Consider the following 21,993-nt stretch of genomic DNA (forward strand, 5'->3'; position numbering starts at 1 on the left):
CGCCTCTCTCTGTCCCCCTCTGTCTCAGTGAGTCCCACCAAAGAGATAAAGGTGGCAGTCGGAGTCCGGCGGAGCAGCATGAGCAGCAGCTGTGGCAGCAGCGGTTATTACAGCAGCAGTCCGACGCTCAGCAGCAGCCCGCCTGTCCTCTGCAACCCCAAGTCTGGTGAGACAACACACGCATACTGTACACAGAGTCTTGTATGTGAAGGGCAGCTCTTATCAAGAAATGCTAGAGGTGTAAAAAGAAATATTTCATTCTGTATCCTTAGGTTATGTACAATCGGCTGTACCAATCTTATAATGATTGTGAATATATTGGTGTAGAGGTGATGGAGATGTGTTAACAGATTAATGGCTCCAGGGTGACATCTAGTAGGAGTCTAACGATTCATTGCAATGTCATGTTTTCAAATGAGTAATCTGTTACAGTAACAACTTCACAGTATTTCCCTGTTCCTTAGTTCAGAAAATCCCAGATGATAAGTAAGACATGCATCAATATGAGCAGCAACATGTGCAGGGAATCGCAAAGCGGTTTTTTATTTTTGGTAAGACAAAAGTACTCTAATGAGTTACTTTTCTCAGAAGGTAATGTTGTAGCATAACAAGTCACTTTCAAAAGTAACACTACCCAACACTGTTCATAAATAGATTTCACTTTTAAGATGAGTCACATTAACATGTCAGAAAACTATGCTGTTTCTCGTCACCTCTCTTTAAAAGACTCCCTTCTCATCTCAAACTTGACAATTGTCAGACTCCGCTCTACACGGTGCATTCAGGGACAGCTCTGAAATTACAAATGTATCACTTACATTCAAATCTGATGCTTCAAAGAATCTTTTCTCCACAAAATGTGGATTTGGATAATCGTCACACTCCTGACATTAAGATTATACCTTAAATGTGTTCTTTCAGACAGATGTACATTTGCTTCTCTTTATTTTAGTGGACTTAAAAAGAAATGTTGAAAAGACGGGCTTAGTGGACTCGTTTTATCTTCAGAGGAAGATAAATACGTGCTGCTTGTAGAAAGTGATGATCATGCGTAACGTTTGGGGGTGGACTGCTTAAATTTCTGAGTAAAGATTTGAATGAAGAAGTGAAGCCTTTGAGGCGTGCGTGTGCGTGTGTGTGTGTGTGCGTGTGTGTGTGTATTTTGCTTTGTGTGTCTTTACTACTGTGAGGTTTCCCTTGATGTGTCTAATCCAAGCTGAGTCCTTGACAGAGTCTCTTTGTAGCAGCGGAGCCCCTTCAACATGAGCACTCACACACACGATACACAATGAACAGGAAAAGGAAGGCACACATACACACACAAACAAAGTTCCCCTCTGCCTCATATAAAACTTGGTAATGGTGTGGGAAGATAAGGAGTCCAAAAATATGAAACACTCATATTAGATGGTGCAAAAAAGGTTGTAATTTCCTGGCAGTATTAATGAAGCCAGACAGCTTAAATAAAGGATGTTGGTCTCTGATCGGAAGTCGACGCAGCAGATGAGGTTTTAAAAACGAGTTGACCTGTAGATCAGATCAGGATTTCCACACAGAGATTATTGAAATGTCCAGATCAAGAGGATAAAAGGTCTCTCTCACTTCAGCTCCTCTTGCTTATCAGATTAGAATGAAGTCCAGCACAGACCACGAGTGATTAGTCAAGAGCACACACACTGTTCAGTACACACAGGCCAACAGGCGGCTCTCAGGTCTGTGTGGGAGAAGTTACTGTAGTTCGAGTCTGTTTAGCCCTTAAAGGTTTATTCAGCATACTTTTACCTACATTTTCTTCTTGGTTTAGTATCAAAACACATACAAAAGTGCTGCTTTTTGTTTAAGATTTATAAAGCAGTGCATATGATTGGTTGGTTCTGTTTTTCATCATTCCTCATTTAACTTAGAAAAACACTGTCCTATCCAATGTCACTGCTCTTTTATAGCCCCTAATGTAAAGTTTCATTCATTAATGCATCACACTCATCCCTGTAAACCATAATAATTGGTGATATCTCAATCAGGAAGGTAATCATTTATGATTTAATTAACAGTCACCTCACTTTAAAGGATTAATAATGAACAGGAAGCAGACTGAATGGCAAGAAATAAGCAGTTAATTAGAAGTTAAGATGTTAGATAGGTGTGTGGGCGGCAGAAATGCAGCACACAGTGAAATTGATTGAAAACCTGGAAAACACTAATGAGACTCCATTGTGAAACGTGTGCACAATCTCAACACACATTCATTAATATGACCAGTTCATGTGAAGGGATTGTATGTGCGTGAATGGATTGTTTAATCTTCTGCTCCTGGTTGCTGACAAGTCCGCTACATCCTCCCAGAACTCACGTTTCATCATTTGTACCATAATAGGGTGAATTAAACTGGAGTTAAGATCATTTTTTGGGACACAAAAGTCCATTTAAAGCCAGTTGGAGTCATATTGAAGTGAGTAATGGATAGGGGAAGTTGGAGTAGGGGAAGGGGAGCTGTACTGGTTCAGGAAGCAGCGGGCCTCCAGGCCCTGTTAGCATGTGACTGACGTTAACTCTTTCTACACATACATACACACTATTTAAAGCAACAGTGTTGTGTGTGTTTCAGTGTGCACGTGTGTGCGTTACCCGTGTGTATATAATCGTGCCTGATTATGATGGTAGTAAGTAACATTTTCTGTGTGTATTTCTCAACAGTTCTGAAAAGACAAGTGAGTCCAGAGGAGCTGCAGACACCAGGAGGACCTTTTCTAAAGAAGACATTCACTGTAGGACACACACACACACACACACATACAAAAAAACACTCAAACAAAGACCATTTCAGCATGGATGTCATCACCCATGCTCACAGTCACATATTCCCCCTCACACACACACTTATAGATACATAAGTACCTCAGGCACAAGCACACACATCCACGTACACACACACACACAAGTTTCGCTCACTGCACTTTGTCTCAGATCAGCGTGATCACCACATCGACACACTTGAAAGCTGAATAAGATAAAATAGAGAGAATCTAACCACGAGGTCCGCTCACTAGCTGCAACCACAAATCTCTAACAGATGCAAATTTTGGCTCAGGTTAGATTCTAACGGAGTGCATTCAAAACAGCAACTACTGTTAGAATGTACAAAATAATCAGGTGTGTTGTAAACATTGCGTACATGTCCAAATAATGCTCCTAAAATCTGAATCATTTCAATATTTGTCTTACTCAGAAAATGATACAATCAGAATAAAGCCTGAAACTCAGAATATCCAAACAAAATATTTTTTTTACATGACCTGTATCAATAAAACCTATTCAGAGGAATGGTAAAATATTACTATGCATGTCAGCATAGTCATCGACATGCCATGTTGTTTCAACATGTGTCTCTTTTGTCCCTCAGATTGTAGGTGATGCTGTCGGCTGGGGCTTTGTGGTGCGAGGCAGTAAACCCTGCCACATTCAGGCAGTGGACCCTGGTGGACCTGCAGCCGCTGCTGGCATGAAGGTAAGAGCAACAACAACAAGATAACAACAAGTCGTCAACAGGAAAGTGCACTGCCAGTGGTTGTTTGAACACTGTTTATTATTTTGTCTTTGAATCTGCACTTACATATGTATATTGTTATACTGAAGTGCAGGAGAAGAATGAAAGAGAACAATATGGAGGGAATAGGAAGAGGAGTAGAGTAGAGGGACACTTCCTGTAACTCCAGCCTGCATGAGGAGGATGTGTGAGGACAGGAGCTGAGAGAGTAGTTGTTAAAGCAGGAAGAGTGTTGAGGGAAGGAAAACAGGGTAATGGTGGCTCTGCAGCCACAGCTGGCATGAAGGTATGTAAGCAGAGTGGCAGCAAGGAATCCTGGGAATGCAGAGCACAGCGACTTAAACCGCAACATGGAGAGAGGAGGAAAAAAGTAGCGGGAGCCAGATGGATGGAGAAACACAAGATTTGGAGGAGAAATACGGGAGAGGAAGGAAACATGAAGTTATTAAGCGTGTTATCATTTAGAGACTAAAGTGAGCATTAAAATGCTCTGCCTCTTCCTCACAGTGGCAGCTAAACTAAAATATGCCGACTAAGTAAAGGACAGGATGTTACTCAGAGAGGACACATGAGCTGAAGAGTGAAGAAGAGGGTGAGGAAGGAGGCAGAGGTAGAGGAGCATCAGTATGAACACTGAAAGAGGAAACGGTCAGTGGAAATAATATCACTTCTGCTCTGGTTACTGTCAGCGGTCATATTTTATCACCATGGAAACCCGTGTCATGGTTCACACGTTATAAAGGCGACCTCATAAAGTGTGTGTGTTTATGTCCTTACTCGAGATCTGGTCATTTCCACCTCTGAGTTTTTATTAGTTTTTTATTATGGCTGAAAGGTAGCATCAACTTTTATGAGCCGAGGGCATAAATCAAACCAAAGCCAGAATATTTGGTCAGAAATAAGAGATTTATCTCTCGGTATCGTCCCTGTAGAGTAAATTCCTAGTGTGCAGCAGTGTGCAGCAGTTAATCTGTGAGGAGTTCCTAGAAGCCCTGTTCCACTTCACCTGAGCAGCGTTATCGATGTGCAATTAAGCAGTAACACGATCCAGGAGAGGGAATGCCGTGCTGTGAGGTGTTGGCACTGCGGTCCAGGCAGAAGGCCAAAAGAGAAACTCACTCCCGTTGACCTCAGGGAGGGAGGTAGTAAAACACATTCTGAGGCTCTTCTCTTTTCTCGCTCATCTCCGTCCGTTTGTATTTTTTCCCACCGCACACAGACGTACACATCAGCATCGTCCTGACCGTAATGGATCCGGGCACTTATGTAGCTGCTAGAGCTTCTTCTAATGCACTTCTGTACTGCAGCAGGTGGAGCAGGATGTGTGTTTGTCCCACTTACTGTCCATTTGTGCATCCTGTGCTGTACTGTGTGTTCTCGCACCATGTGTGAGTGTACTGAACAGGAAAGTTCTGTTACATTGTTTGTACCACATGGATATATAATCGTCAGAGTCTCTTAACCTCCATTTTAAAGATTTTAACTCCTAAATTTGAACATTTAAAGATTAGAAAATTTGAAGTTGAGATGAATCAGGGACTGTAGCAGGCTGTAATCTCCAAATACTATTATACTATCTGTGAGATCATTTATATGCAGGATTTTTAATACCTTTTAATAACCGTTTTGAGTATATTAATTATGCTGAAGACTCATTATGACCAGTTCAAACAAGCATTCAATATCTAATTATCTGACTCTCTTAAAGGAAAACTTAGACATGTTGTGAAATACTTCTTATCAGCTTTTTCTCTTTCTTGCTGAAACTCTCCTGGAGTCTTGTGTTCACTGTGAGGTTGCCAGGCAACCAGCAGACCCCAGGAAATCACTCCTCCTGGCTGAGAAACAGTCCAGCACATAAATCTCTGTAAAACCACAACTTGTAGTTTTTTTCATTTAGTTTTCTGTAAGAATTAGATAAAACATATATAATGTGTTAATCAGTGAGCTATAAGCCATTTTGGAATCGAGCCAGATCAGAGCAGCATGGCCTTTGCAACGACGACCTTTTGTCACATGTATTGCATGTTGTTGCTGTCTAACAAAATAATTTAAAAAAAAGTTTCTGCCGGATCATCTTTCCTTTGACGTTCAGTTTGATGTTCGATGATTAATCTGCAGGTTTATTGTAAATCTGGCTCTTGGACGATTGGTTTGATTTTGGGCGTTTTGATCAAATATCTTTCGGTCGAGCAGTTGATTTAATCGTAGTGGTGTAGCATTTATATTGTGTGGCTATTGTTGTTTCGACTGTGACTGTGTTGTGATTTAAAACTGAAATTCGGAGCAGAAATGGTCAATCATAAAGTCTGCATCTTTCCAGCCATCTGTGGTTTCGGACAAAAGCGCCTGCTAAACGTTTCATAAACAAATCACTCAGTAATTCTGCTTTTCTCTGTTGGTCAACATTGTTGTTGACGCAGCCACCTTTTTTCATTTAAACATTATTGGAACTGTCATTTGGCAAAATGCATCTGGATTCTGTGTTTGTACTCAGTGAAAGCGACCATAGTGGTTGTATGTTTTGACTGCACATTAAACTGTGCAGGGATTCATAGATCATTAAAAACCCACAGTGACTGCCCACAGATGCTGATAGGCAGAATTTGTTTCACCACTGGACAGAAGCAGGCTAGCTGCTTTCCTCTGTTTGCAGTCTTTATGCTAAGCTAAGCTAGAAGTCTACTTGCTATAACTTTCTGCATAACAGACAGACATGCGAGTGGTGTCAATCTTTTATGTCTTTCTTAGCAAGAAAGCACATTTTCCAGAAATGTCAGACTTTTTCTTTAAAACACCAAACCAGGCAGGGAACCCAGTGACAGTATGTGGTTTCATTTAACCAGTTATTGTTTCGCCGGCTTTCTGATTCCTCAAGGGACATACATGCAAATGTGGCGTGGTGAGTGTTTTTAGAAAGAGTAGAATATTCTCTACATTGCGTACAGCTGTTTCTGTTATCGCTGCATGTAAGTCGAATATCCCAACATGTCCTCGTAACATGTGTTGTTTATTCTCTCTCTACGTCTTCTCTTTATGCCCGTTTCTGTGTCTTTTTTTTTTCTTTTTCTCTGTGCGAGAGTGATTTTAACCCTCTGAGTGCAAGGAGTCATTCAGTCCAGCTGGGCCCCAGCCAAGACTAACAACCCCACAGCCTGAAAGGAGAGAAGCATCGGTGGGAGAGAAAAGAGGGGGAGGTGTTGGAAGAGAGTAGAAGAGGTTGAAAGGAAATGTGGAAAGAAAGAGAGTAGTGCATGAAGGAGAGTACTTTGCAAGTAGTGGGATATAGGCTGCAGAGGTTTAGATGTGATTACAGTGAGAGTCTGAAATTCCTCCACAGCGCAGGATTAACAGTCTGGGATTTTTTTTTCCTTTCCTCTATCACTCTTAATCTCTCTTTCCCTGTATTCTCTCGTCCTATTTTCATCTCTTTTTTCCTGAAACGGTTAAGAAGGTTAGAAGAGATTTAAAACCATTTTTTCCTGTAAAATTAACCAAAAATAGCAACCTCTATGCATGTATTCACTACATGTAACGACAGTTTATGTAAGGAACAGGCAGGGTTTCAATAGCTGCTCCCTGTAAGATGTTTCCTGAGTCAGGAGCCCTTGAAACACATCTGCAAAAGTTTTTCCTCCATCGTCACTCAGCAGCCTGCGTCTGTACTTTCCTGATTTATAGGCAATATAAATATCCGAATGATTATGTGCTTTTGTTCTCGCTGACATGCATCGGGATTGTTTTATGCATCTTGCAGGGCTTTTGGGAAACTTTTGGCAGGGGAGTGTGTTTGCCTGTGTGTCTGTGACTGTGTGAGCGTGCGCCTGTAATAGCTTGCCAAAAACCAAACTAGACCACAGCAGAAAACTGCTGCACCGTGTCACAAGAGCAGAAGGCAGCTCAGGCAACAAGTCCTTATCTCTGTCAGAGCAGCGGTTAAAACAACGATAAGGGAGGTGGGGTCCATGCGTGACTGGGGAGTGATTTGAGCATGGATGCCATGTTGTACCTACTGTAATTTATTTCAGGCAACACTATCAGTGTGTACTGGTCTGACTCTACTGTTGGAGCTTTGAGGACGATTCCTGTGTTGTCTTACTGAATAATGGTCTGGTTTTTTTTTTTATCATGTTTGCTTTGTTATCTGCACTATGATTGGACATAGTTTACCATCTTTTGAGTGTCAAGCTTTCGATCAAACAGATAAGATGACATGCTAGGCCCCAAACAGCCCCCCCCCCCCCCCCCCCACGGCATTTCCTCTCTTATCGCCCATCATGGTAAATTGTTTTTACTCCGCTCAGCTCCACTTTTAAAAATCTAGCAAAATGTTGGCAAGAGTCGTCTAAAATTAGGTTCAGGCTTATATGTGATCTCTAGTGATATGTTAAGGAAAAACAAATGCTGCTCCCTGATGGAAATCTGTAAAGTGGAGGGAATGTCAGACTGAAGATTGAAATGGAGTTTAATGAGTTGACAGGTCAGTCTGATATCAGGCAAGTAAAATATAATTCTCTGGACGACATGTAAGCAAAAAAACGTCTCCTGCCAGGCAAGATTCAAGATGGAGTCTCAGCCACTGTATTATGGCAAATTTAGTTTTTGTACAGATTAAAACAAAACAAGACAGGACATGTTTAGTAGTGAGCTTTAGAGGTGCTTGAAGGCGTATTTTGTTATAGTGGAGCAGAACCGGGCTAGCTGGTTTTCCTCTGGTTCCAGTCTTGCTAACCTAAATAAATCATCTGCTGGGTCCAAATACACATTTACTGTACAGACATGAAAGTGGTAATAATCTACTCTTGAAGCTCTCAGCAAGACAGCTAACGAACATGTCTCCCAAAATGACAAACTGTCTCTCTGTGTCTTTCCTTCAGGTGTGTCAGTTTGTGGTGTCGGTGAACGGACTAAACGTCCTCTCTCAGGACTACCGGGCCGTCAGCAACCTGATCCTAACCGGACCCAGGACGATTGTCATGGAGGTGATGGAGGAGGCATAAGTTTGAGATGAGCCACGACAGAATCCCTCTTTATGTAGAAGGTCTTGGAGGTTTAGCATTTGACCTCGAAGCTACAGCGACAGAGCAATGTGGACGACTTGAAGCGCTCCTCCAGTCGTCTCTGTTCCCGCGTTGTTTGGATAAGGTGTATGACTGAGAGATGGAGTGTGTTTTTAAAAATGAGGGGAATTCGACTCAAGTAAATGATTCAACCTGTAGACAAACACAGGTCGCACTTGATTTTTTTTGTCTTTGAATTTAGAGGTGCAAAGTGCAAAAGCCACTCCTAGAGATGGTGATCCACCTGTGTCAATGTGCCCACACAGACTCTCAGTCTTACTGAAGAGGCCCCAGACTTTGCGTTTTTATTTGAGTTTCGAACTGTCATGAATCTGTTGCTGAACATGATGAGTGTTTAAAGGACGCCAGACGATGTGAGATTGAGATTAGAAGCGGGAGGCGAGCGAGCAAAAGCTGCAACTGTAACAAACGAGGAGGAATATTTCATGTTGACAGGTTCAGTGACCTCTCCCCCAGTTAGTCTCCCAGAATGGACGGAGGCTCCTGACAGCCCAACACTGCCCTCTGCTGGGAGAGATGGGACGACACACAGCGAGGGAGCGTTTATACTACAGTTACATAAATCAAACGTCTTTGGTTTCAGGGTGTTTAATTGGTTTTCCTTGCTTGGAGAGCCATCGTGTCAGATAGAAAAAGATTCTAGCCTCATCTTGCGAATAAAATTAAAAACTAAATTGATGCCCAGATGTATGTGTAGCTGCTAGAAAGTAGTTAGTTTAAGTATGATTAAAAATGCAGTGATGAACTGTATGTGAGATTTACAGGCACAATGTAAATAGAAGTTATGAAAGACTTAACGCACAAACAAACTGAAGAAGTCCTGCTTTGAAAAATGGTGTTTATCGGCTGAAGCCTCATTGTTGTGAAAACAAACTGCAGCACTGACAACATCTTTGAGACTTTATAAACAACCATTTTTGAAATTATTACTTACCCCTCAGCTCTATTAGTATATTTTTGTTTAGTTTTTTTTAACATGACGTGATATTCAGACCAGAAACTTCCACAGTGACATGAGATGTCATTATTTGTGTCTAAGAACTCAGAGTTCTCAGCTCAGAAATATCATTTTTTTCTAATGAGTGTTGCATTTATTGCCTAAAAACAAACAAACAAAAGTGTGTTCCATATGAGTAACAACACCAAATAATTGTAATTGGAGTCATATTATGCCAACCAGATTTTATTTGGAGACTTGCGCACACAGGATTCAGTTGACCTGAAATACAAAATTGGCATCGATATATTCTTTTAACGTTTGAAAAATATTAAAGGGTATAGGACTGCTATAATGACAGAAGCACTTGGATGACAAAAGCTTTCTTTATTAATAAAATTTAGAATTTGAATATGTACATTTACACACTCACGTATACAGTATATGTATATATAAATGGTGTGACGGACTCAGATCTTGTTGAATATTGTTAAATTCTGTGTTTCAATTCCGAACCATAAACAAAATGTAAAGGTCCAGTGCGTAGGATTTAGGGGGATTTATGCACAGAAATGTTATATATGTTGTGTTTTCATTAGTTTATAATCACCTGAAACTAAGGATCGTTCTGTTTTCGTTACCTTAGAATTAGTCTATTATACCCACAGAGGGAGCAGAGTCCGCCAGGTCGCACTGCCATGTTTCTACAGTAGCTCAGAACAGACAAACTGGACTCTAGAGAAGGCCTTTTGCAGCTTTTTTGTGTTTTTAGCAGCAAGGTGAAGTGAAGGGTGTTCAATCTGCAGCGTCATTGCCAGAAGCCACTAAATCCTACCCGCTGGACCTCTAATTCACCTCCAGTGCGCTGGAGTGGGTGCCAAAAGACACAATTACACAAATTATTTATATCTTCTTTTTTGCTGTTAGCTGCAGTAAAGCCGCTGTAAGCGCTGTCGTCGTTTTAGCTAACTTCCGTTTTGCAGTTGGCAATCCCCTCCCTCCTCTCTCACACTTTGCACGTCTCCTTTCTTTTTTTTCAAGGCAGCTCACTTTGCCTCTTTCTTTTCTTCAAGCGTTTTGCCTGTTTGGTAGTATAAGTCATTACCTTGAGCGCTGGAATTGGCAGCTTCCCTCTTTGCCAGTCCGCCAAAACAGGAGGGTCTTGCTCTCTGAGCAGACAGGACCGCCTCTTTATGGAGTACTCTGTCCTGATTGGATAAAATGGGCAGGGATACCAGAAAATACATTTGCTTTTACTGCATGAGCAGGAGGAGGAGACACATGGGTCACTGACTAAACACTGTATAACAGTGATTACTGTTGGAATATAGAGTTATTTAACACTTAATTAATAAGAAAATAACGCTTACAGCTGCTCTGAAGCAGGCTCAAGGTTCAGATAAATGCTTTTGTACATCAGTTGCCTCCAATTTAACACCAGAGTTAACGGTATGTTTATAGACTTTGCCATCATGTGCTGAGACACTAGCATGAGATTACTTTTAAAACTTTATAATAAAAAATAGAAGAGCATGAATAAGCGATGCTCATATGGTATTACAGTATATGTCTGTAATCCATGTTGACTCATGAGTAAACACTTGTTTGTTTTTAGACTGAAGAACACTGCCTGGTTCATTGGATGTGTATTAGTTTAGCCCAGATGATACAGATGCAGTAACCGAACCTTTTTCTATTCCAGGTGAACATTTATTCAGGAAATCTTTATTGCCAAACAGCGTAATGAACACACACTGTACAGTATGTTACAGTGAACTTCCTCCAAGTGTCTGAAGTGACTTACATCGCATTGTTTTTTCTCCTCAGTGTGCTTTGATGTTGTAAGCAGTGAAATGCATGATTCCTGTCAATCTGTGCCGATGTAGCATTATCCTGTAATCCAAAGCGCTTCTTCAGTCCATCGACGTGTAGGACTGAGTTATCCGACGAATCATTTCAGAAGTAAAGTAGATTTGAGCCTTTAAATAAGTCTTTGTTTCCAGTTTCTGCGGCAGAAATCAATAGAACAAAAAGTTCTCAGTTGTATAAATAAGAAGTTTATGGAGTCGTTATAGATTATTTTAGAGTGATGTTCTCTAGTTGACTCTGATAAACATTATTAACATTTTTCTCAGTTGCTGATCTCAAAACTGTTCACTTTTGTTGTTGGGTGATGCCATAAAATATAGTGTATTAATACTGGTCATGTTAAGTTCTTGTCTGAAGGGTTTGCCGTGTTTGGAGACGAGATATTTGGGAGCGTAGGCGCAGAGATTTCAGTATTCGTTGATACTTCTGATTTTTTTTTTATTGGATTTTTCCACACAACCATTAAGCAGGTAACAGGACAAACATCACTTCTTACCCCAAACTGCAGACATGAGTAAATCAAGGGTGTTCATCGGTCTACTCAAACTCACCTCCTGCCGTTTTTAAGCCTGTATCTGTTACTTTAACTGTGCGTGGAAGTGATCTGGCTGGTGGGTTTTGTGATTCTGTTAAAAGATGGAAAATGTTTGTCTGAAAGCAGTTTTGAAAGAGAACAAAGACTGATGATGGTCACAGTTGAGTGTTTTGGGAAGTAGAAATATGCAGAAGTGAGGGAGAAGTGTCTTGAAGGAGTTTTTCTCACGAAACGGGTTCACTGACTGTTCAACAATAAGCCTGAAAGCATTTGCCTTAAGAACTTATTTTGCTGCTAATCACAGTTGGTGGTCATCTAATCTGTTGCTCTGTTCCCAGCCCTGTTATCTCCGGTCATGCGTCACTTCTATTGACAATCAGTGTTTTAAGGACACCACCTCTTAAATAGCACAACAGCAGTTTCAAAAGCAGTGGTCTGACAGAATGTATCTCACCGTCATCTTCTACATCGTGCTGTTTTGTATGGTTCACTCGTTTAATTAAAGGGATTTTTTGCTTTACGTTCACCTCATGAGTGACCCAAACGTTTCTTTTCTGCGCTATCAGAGATTGAATGTTGGGGATTTGACGACAATATAAGCTCACAGTACCACAGTCTGTTTGTGACGAAGCAGCTAAAGCTCATTCTGATGTACTGATGTATTAAACAGTTGATTAAGTGTTTAATAAACAAACGGATTATACTCTGAATGTGTGGCTTCATCTTGTACTTAATAAAGGGATGTCTTGATATATCGGTATTGACAATAACATAATGTAATATTGATATTGTGTTAATAATAGACATGATGATATCGTGTGAATATTCCAGTATAGATGTTAGGCCTTGTGGATGTTTAGTTTATCAGTTTTCTGTACACTTTTGTACAGTTATGGTTACAGACTTATTTATTTATTTGCCAAAAAAGCACATTAAACAAAGTAGAACATGAAGTTGGCTGATAGCATTTTTTTTTTTTGATTTTGCAGGAATATCATTATCATCACATTCATGCAACACTAAGATTAAAAGATTTAAGACTTTTATTGTACAGTAATATATAGTGTATCAAGATGCTGATTAAACATGCATGATTAGTGCACAGGTGTACTTTTGGTCACAATTAAAAGCCACTCTGAAATGTGCAGTTTTATCTTGATAAAGGACATTTATTATTATGTATTGAACTATAGACTTCACATGTAAAGGCTTTTTGGTCACAGGTGCCCATGGCATGACTCGTCGATCCGGAGCATCTTATACACGCTCAATGACTTACACTTCTAGTGGGTATTCAGTCATTCGTGCAAGAACCAGGATATTTTCAGTTTCCAGAAATTGCCTACAGGTCCTTGCAACATGGGGCCATGCATTGTCATGCTGCAACATGAGGAGGAGATGGAGGATGAATGGTCCACCAATGGGTCACAGTTGCAGTACATTTACATTGCCATCAATAAAATGCGCCTGTGTTTGTTTGCAGCAGCTCTGGTGGACATTCCTGCTGCCAGCCTACCAAGTGTTCGCTCCTTCAAAACTTGTGTTATTGTGCGATAGTGTGGCCTGTAATTGTCAACTGTCCGAAACACACCTGTGCAATCATTTTGCTGTTTAATCAGCATCTTGATATGTCTCACCTGCGAGTCAAAGTATTTTCAGTCCCTGTCCCTGTTACAGATTAGAGCTTCATCTTGTTCTTTGTCATGTGGCACAGTCAAATTAAAGGTCAGCTTCAACTTTGACTGATAAAAAAAGTTTTCCTGTTATACTTTCTTCTTATCACAGGGTTACAGTCACCTGTAGTTTAATCAGCAAACACCTTGTCTGGTTTTCCTCTCGTCTCAGGCTGGCTGAAAGTACAATGTGCACCACGTTTATATCTGAACTGACATTCCTGATCTCTCTGTCGTACAGCTGATATCCTCAGGCAGTGGCTCACAATCTGGGAGATCACCAGACTCCAGACATAAGAAAGAATTGTTATTAATTCAGGAATATGTTTTCTCTTCCTTTTAAGAAATATTGTATGCTTTTACCTCTTCAGGCCTGTTAAAATCCTGATCTGGTCCTGTACTACTCGCAGCTCCTGTCCACAATAAAGCCATAATCTGTGTGAGGGGTCACGTAGACATTTCCACAAGCCAAAAAGGTTGAGACCCGCTGTCCTAACACATTATGATGGAAGTGAGAAAAATGTCTTCATGTTGTCACTGATCAACCACATTAAACATAGCCCAGTGTTCTTCAATCCTGTTCCAGTGAAAGACACTGTCACAGCCTATTGATTGGTCAAATATGACACACCTTTCTCCTTTATTTTAGATGCACTACCATGAAGCTACCAGCAGGGGGTGCTGCAATACTGTAGCACACAGTCTGTACTATGTATTTTTATTTCTGTCTGATTTTAACATCTTCATATCTCAACCAGGGGTGTCTCCTTTGGACAATTTTATGGATTTAAGAATGGAGAAAGTAGATTTTAGAGAACAATACAATCAGGAGTGAAACACATCTGCACTCCAACAGCAGTAGTAATAGTAGTAGTAAGTAGCACAATATTAAAGTAATGTACCGTAACTGGATTACTTTACATTACTTTTGAATTACTTCAATACCAAACATATGCAAATAAAGACTAGAGAAAAGAAATATCACTTAAATGAAATTGATTTAATCATAGTAAGTGTTTATTTCATAAGAACTTCAGGTTTCACTTCAGACCAGAGTGATGTTGTGTGAGACTGTCATGTGTGTATGTGCATGGTTACAGACTAGTTTATCTTTATTTCAATCATTTTTTTCAGTAATCACCTTGTTTACTGAATGTATCTGTAATCTAATTACATCTTTTTCCCCTGTAACTTTATCTGAATCGATACTTTTTTTTGTATCTTGATTGCGTAATATTCTGTTTCTCCCCGAGCTTGACTATCACATAATGACAAAGAAAAGCAGCAGATCCTTGCATTAAGAAGCTGGAACTAGCAAATTACTGAAATAATAAATCGATAATCAAAATAGTAAGCAATTAATTCCATTTCAATCGATAGATTAACATTGTTCGTGTAGGACTTTCATTTATCCCCAACCAATCTATGTTCAGTCACTGAGTTCATCATTTATTCATGTTGGTGTTGATAACATTACTACCTGCACAGCACAGACAGCCTATGAGGCATTATGATAAAAAATATTCATGGTGAATTTCCGTGTCTGACTTTGCAACAAAAAATGAGGTAGTTGGAACAAAATAATGAATGTTGACCTGCACCACACAGGTTTGCCATCTCGTGAAAGACACTTTGCTCACAGGCGTCCAGCTCTCCTTCTCTTCCTCTCTCTCTTTTGTCTCCATTCTTTTATCCTCCAGGAAGAGACTGACAGCAACACTAACTAGAATCGGCCTGATCAGATTAGACCATCGCTACCTTTCTTCCACCTATTACATTCATGCTTCCATTGATTAGCTCAGCATCCATGCGACTTTCATGTTGCTTCCATCCCATTCATCTATCTGTCTGTGTGTGTTTCAGCTCAGTATATTGAGTGATACATACGCACAGGAAATTAAACTTTGTTGCACACACACACACACACACACACACACACACACACACACACACACACAGAGTGACAGGCTGCTGGACATTTTTGCCTAAGGACGAGATCAAAAGATAACACTTTGGACCTACAGGATTAGTGCAAAGCAGCAGGCAGTACTTTTAAATACAATTTGTGCTGATTGTAAAAACTGTAATTAATCAAAGTTGACTATGTCAGAACAAATGTGTTGCAAACAATAAAGATGTTTTTGAAGGGGTGTTGAGCATTTTTATTAGCGAGTTTTGTTCTTTTCATGGGTCCTCAGAGAGTGATGTGTTGATACAGCGTGACGTAGCTCGGTGCATACAGAATCACAGTCACACTGCCAAAGTTACTGTAGGGTCCAAATCCAGCTGGGGCCAAAACAGTAAAAATGTACGCAGCTCAGAGAAGCCTGGGATGAAAGTATTCACCAAATAGCATATATTATAAGATCATATTGAGAGTCTGAAAAGCCCAGTTGGTCCAATTAAAGCAGCACCAAAGCAGGCGGTACAAGCCAAGATCAAGTAATTAATACACGTATAAAAAATCCTCTCGTGACAGTGATAGAAGCCAATATAGGTGAGTTAAGAAGAAATATGAGGTATACTGAAAGCAGGTGGGTTTTTGGTTTCATTCAGTGTCAAACGAGGACAAAGAAACAGAGTTTCTCACTCATTTCTATTCTGAACTCTATTCTGAACACGTCACTGTTTCCTTGATTTTGATTAAATGTGATGGAAATGCTCTCTGGCCTGATCTAGATTTAAATAAGTGAATGTTATCAACCGTTCAAACCTGTTATTAAGTTTGACAAATGCCAAAAAAATTCTCAAATATGTGTTTTTAAAAATCTCCCGTGTTGACATTTTATGTTGCAAGACTCATGTTTGTTCCAGTTTTTTTTGTCAAAGATGTGAAAAAGTACAAACTGTTCGTACAATTTATGCTTTAGGAGTGAACACTTCATGGAGCCTTTGTCCATTATTTATCCAGTTTACAGGGGGTCTACAATTGTAGAATACCAGAAGGTTATTACTTGGAAATGTCTCAGAGGATCAAAATCTGTCCAAATACACCATATTTATCTCAGAGTTGGTGATACTGAACAGACAACTATCATATTTGTTTGTATCCTTGTTTAATTATGGCATACATTACATTGTGACAGAGCAAATATTGTAATACCAGAGAAATGAAATAAGATTAACTGAAACACAATATTCTTTTGAGTTTAATTAGCTTCTTGACACAGAGTGCCAATAAGTGTGCCTGACTTGATTAAATAGGTTTGATGACATAAAGGTTATCAGTGTTATCACATGAAGGAAATGTGGAGCTTTTTGAATATTATCAAGAAAAAAAAAAAGAAAAGAAAAGAAAAGAACAGAGCCGTTCAGGTTGATGGACTGAGTGCCCCTGAGGCATGATTACAGTGTTTTCAAGTCAATTGTCTCCTGTCTTCCACTTCCCTCCCCACAGGCCAGGAGCTCAGGACAAGTCACAGCAAGCACAAATGTTAGCCACCTGCCAAATGCTTCTTGGACTGTGGCTGCCAGCTCTGTCAATTTGGCTAACTACTCTGGCAGAAAGTTACCTTTTGCTCAACCAGTATTTCCTTTTCAAAAACGTATCGTACCAACTTAATTGGTCTGGAAATCACAAATGCATATTTTATCTTCGTGGATTAGACTGCTGTTATTGCTGATTAGGATGCCAGTCATGAGTAAGAGAAGTCTAATTTATGGTGAGTACTTGTTTTTAAGCATTTTACCAAAATACAACCAATAATTAGTTTTTCCCGTGAAAAGTGTCTTTATTAGTCGATGCAATAGATGCAGGATACACTTGCTGTCAATCGCTTGTTGGACGTTGGTCACATGGTGTAATATTCATGGTTAGTGTCTTCAAGACTGGAAAAACAAGAGTTTACAGTCTTGCTTGCAGCTCTGTGAGGCTGTAGACAAAGTTGTTATTTTATCGTTTTGAAATTACAGGACCCCAAAATGAAAATTATCTTCATCCAACTGTCCATTGGCATCAGAGTGAGTGGATAATGACTACATTTTAATTACTAAGTGAATTTACCCTGTAATTTCAGGATAAATCCCCGGAGATGCACCATCTAATTTTCAAGTTGAACAGACATTTAAACAAAAAATAAATAAATGCTAATTTAAAATCCAAATTTAACTTAACAATGAACACACTTACATCATGAAGAAGATACACTTAGGGACATGCCACATCAGCATGCTAACATTTGCTAAATAGCACTACAGTTGGCACATTTCTGTAGGTTTTTGAGGGAATTGGTCATAAACCAAAGTGCTGGACATATTGAGATTTTGCTACATGAAACACTAAAGAATCACCAGAAGTTATAATAAAATTATCAACAGAATGAATGATAATATCTATTGAAGTTAGACTGTTAACTAACTACCTCCAGCCTTTTCTGGTCCAAAGCTCCTGTGCTAGAGGTGTTAACACTAACATTCCCCTGGTCCCCAAACCACTAGCTGCATGGCTAACTGAGCTAACTAGCTAAGGGCAGCTACAGTTAGCAGCAGTTGGTAGTTACTCTGGTGGTATGCTGTTCCCTATTTGTTTTGAGTATGAATTTGACAGGTGGCCAATCCTCACATATTGCACCTTCAAGTTATGTAACAGTAAGATAAATTAAATAAATAACATAATGAAAGTTACCTAAGCAACGTGGGTAAACTTCTGTCAGTAACAGTTATTTTAACTCAAAGCATAATCTTTTCCTAACCTAACCTCATTGCATATAACATATAATTTCTGACTTGATCATGTAGCCCTTCAAGTGCAAAACTGATGCTAGAGTGGAGGGGAGAGTATCATAGTTTGAAGCTAAGGGTCAATGACCAAGCTGCCGTGTTAGAAGCTGGAAAATGTTGTTCCATATGTCAACCTCATGGTGACGCTGGAGGAAAAGTCATTGGGATTCGTCCCCTTGGGACCATGAAAGGCTGCACGAAATTTCATGATAATCCATCCTTGAGATATTTCAGTCTGGTGGACTGACCAACTAACCCACAAACCAACATCATCATTCCTAGAACCATGCTGGTAGCAGGGCTAAAAATGGCAAATGCAAAAAACAGTCTGGCTCTATGGCTCTAGACAACAGTCTGTGCAGGCTGTGGCCTTGCATCAGCTCTTAAATAAATTACAGTATTTCCTGAATAACTCACCTCCATCCATGCATCCCACCATGAAAAGTTACATAATGTATCATGCCCTTAGGAGCCATCAGGTTAGCGGTGCTTTGGGAACGGCTGGTACCAGATGACACGCTGGCTAATAACTGTGACTAGTTGGACTAATCAGTAGGCTGCGGTCACTTCAGTCCATTGCTGCCCTCATATTAACCTGCTGCTTGTTATTAACACAGAGCTCAAGAGGAGTGTGTGTGTCTGTGTAGCAGAAAAAAGGTTGAGATTTACAACATAAGGTGTGTGTCAAGGTGTCTTAGTTCTCATGTATGAGTGCATGTGTGTGCACCCTCGAATGTGTCAACTATATTTGAACTTAACCAGGTCCCTTTTTGTGTGAGCTTACAAGACAAACAAACCATGTTTCTTCTGCTGGTTTAACTGCGGCTCATTGTGCATGTGTGAATGACACGGTGATCTCGGCTGTCTGTCACTGTGGCAGAGTGCTAAGCTCCTCGCCATGGGTTGTCTCTGCGTCTTATAAATGTAGGACAGGGGGTTTTGTGTGTGGGGTGTGTGTGTCAGTGGGTTTATGTGTGACAGGGAAAGAGCATGAAAAATGTATGTAAAAAAAAAGTAGTATGTTTGCCATTTGCAGACTTTGTTTGCTCTGTGTCTGTGTGTGGCTAGCAGTAAAGAAACCCTCAGGTGAAAGAATGTGTGGTGCAGTATATGGAAGTCCCCTCTTTGATTGGTAGATTTGATGTCCCCTCTTGGCAATTTGTTTTTGTTTGTTTTTAAAAAAAATCATAAACCACATTTGCAGTGATATTAAGGGAAAATACCTTAAAGTTAATGTTATATTCTATTTTTTGTTTTTTCAAAATGACTAGAGAAAGAGGTCCAGACTTGGTGCTGTATAACGAGAGTCCACTGTTGGCAATGTAGGGGTGTTTGTGTGTGTGTGTGCAAATGTCTGACTCAACAAACAGAATCAAATGAAAATTTAAAAAACTCATATTACTGAATGTTGCATAAGTTGCAGTTTCTTTTTTATTTCTGTCAATTTCTTGGAAGAGACTTTTTGATATTAATAACAGTAGTAGGAGAGAAATTGCTGCTCTCTCACTCGTGCCGATTGATACCTTACAATCAATATTTTTCTCCCGACCCAGTTCGAGCTTAAACATGCGCTTGTGTCAACACAAATGAGAGGGTTCCTGTTTCCTGGGAGAAATCCTCTGCTGCACAGGAAATTGTGCTTTCTGTGTTTGTCAAAGCGACAATGGCCACTTGTTTGTAATAATTATAGGAAGGCAGAGGAAATGCGACAGACTGTGGTTGAGTTTGATCACTTTTATTATCACAATACGTCGGTCCAGTGCAAACACCAATGCTGCTTATCACAGACGATGACACCAGAATCAAAGAAACAGCTGCTACTTGGATTATCAAGTCAAAGGTTCCTGTCTGAGATGGTGCTGTGCAAAAAGTTGCATCATGCAGGAAAAGTATGCATGGAAACGTGTCTGCAAACAGTTTTCTTATATAAAAAAGAAATGGTGTTTTGTGTGCGTAACACTTCCCTAAACCTTCTCAGTGTCAGACTGAGTATAATTGGCTGTCAGAGTTTTTACTTTTTATCCATACTGTCTCGCCACAAAGTCATCCAGTGCTTAGTTTATATATATTATATATACAGATCTGTCACATATCACCTGAACGCACACACAGCGAGACAGCTGATCTAAACTGCACAGATTTTTCTAATTCCTGCAGTGTGTTATTCGGTAAAAACGAAGATCTCCCTACTCCACGTTACAGACTTGTATGTGAGGAATTAGGATGTCTGGGAGATTTGATTTATTTACTCATGTATTAAAGAGTTTTTGATGAAGTAATGCTAAAATCTCATCTAATCTGACCTCTTGGGAGAAAGAGTACCTGCGGTAAACACAACATTTGCTGCAGTGGAAGGACTTGAAAAACTTTATGAAGCTTCACAGTCGGACCATATGGCGCTGAGCTGAATGACCTATGGATCAACTCTTCCATGTGACTGATACATTTATTCAACAGAGCCACAGTTGGGACGGACAGCGATGGCGGAGAGGTAGACAGACGGAGGATGAACAGATTAGGAGTAGGCTGAAAAAGAGAGGGAGAGGCAGGAAGAGAGCGAGGGGGAATATGAGGAAAAAATGGATAATAAAAGGGAAGGATAAAGATGGGAACAGAGGGGAGACATCACATGAAATGAACAGACGACAAAAGGGACATGCAGGGAGGACAGCAGCATGGTTCACCCATCGGGCAGGTCTTTAGGTCCGCTGGCCTGTGCGTCCCCGGGGAGGAGCTGTCAATCTAAATCCACCTGGGCTGCAGCAACTCAGAATACAAAGGAAAATCAAAAAAACCATAACACATGATCTTTCATATCACACATTCTAACTGTATTTGTTTTGATCTAGCTGAGCCTAATTGGTTTTAATGTCATCTTTTATCAATATGGTATGATGCACAACAACATGAATACAGTTGCTTAGTCATTTTCCACTCACTGTGTCATTGATTTGTTCCCAGGATGACACATCACCATGATCCTATTTATTTCTTTGTTTGTTTGTTAATTTTTCCAGACCTGAGAAATGCCACCAATAGTGCAAATATGGTCTTAAATATCATGTTTAAAATAATAGGGCCTGTAGATCTTAAATCTATCTGTAATCTATCTGAATTAAGCAGGTAAGTCTTTGATTTATTCTATTAAAACACCACAAGCATGGCTGTAAAACGCCCTGCCACACAGAGACCTGGGAAAGCTTGTTTCGGGCATTATTTTATGCACCAATTTCTGCCTTTGCATCAATTTAAAGTGGAAATGTCTTTATTTATGTAAAGAAAACACTCCCGGCAGCAGCTGACAATTAAAACTATAATGGAATATAATGCAGTATGGCTCTTAGGCAAGCAGTTTGACCTGAATAAAAGTCCTCTGCTACTTTCATGTTGTTGTTTTTTTTGGGTTGGGAGAAATGTAAGTGTTCTAAATATTAAGGTAAACCTACCTGTCCCTTCTAGCCCCCTTGAAATCCAGGCCTATGCTGAGGGGGACGTGAATGTCGGTATCAAATTTCATGGCAATCCATCAAAGAGTTGTCCAGAAATGTCACTGAAAAACTAGAGCTAGAGGAAAAGTAAGGCTGTCACCAAAGTCAGCAGGATTTATCGTCTGGTCATCATGAACGTCCGTGACA

General features: G+C 40.0%; 1 protein-coding gene across 2 annotated transcripts in view; it reads left to right on the top strand.

The window, feature by feature from the left end:
- deptor (DEP domain containing MTOR-interacting protein) overlaps positions 1-12,676 on the top strand; it is a 36,432-nt gene extending 23,756 nt beyond the window's left edge. For both annotated transcript variants that reach the window (XM_084358101.1, XM_084358100.1), the window contains exons 7-10: positions 29-166; positions 2,695-2,765; positions 3,401-3,505; positions 8,422-12,676. In XM_084358101.1, the coding sequence (XP_084214227.1) occupies positions 29-166; positions 2,695-2,765; positions 3,401-3,505; positions 8,422-8,544 (437 nt within the window). In that variant the 3' untranslated portion in view covers positions 8,545-12,676. The remainder of the gene's footprint in view (positions 1-28; positions 167-2,694; positions 2,766-3,400; positions 3,506-8,421) is intronic.
- Positions 12,677-21,993: the final 9,317 nt, after the last annotated feature.

This window comes from Pagrus pagrus, assembly GCF_965226575.1.
Source record: "Pagrus pagrus genome assembly, chromosome: 7".
NCBI classification, from domain to species: Eukaryota; Metazoa; Chordata; class Actinopteri; order Spariformes; family Sparidae; genus Pagrus; species Pagrus pagrus.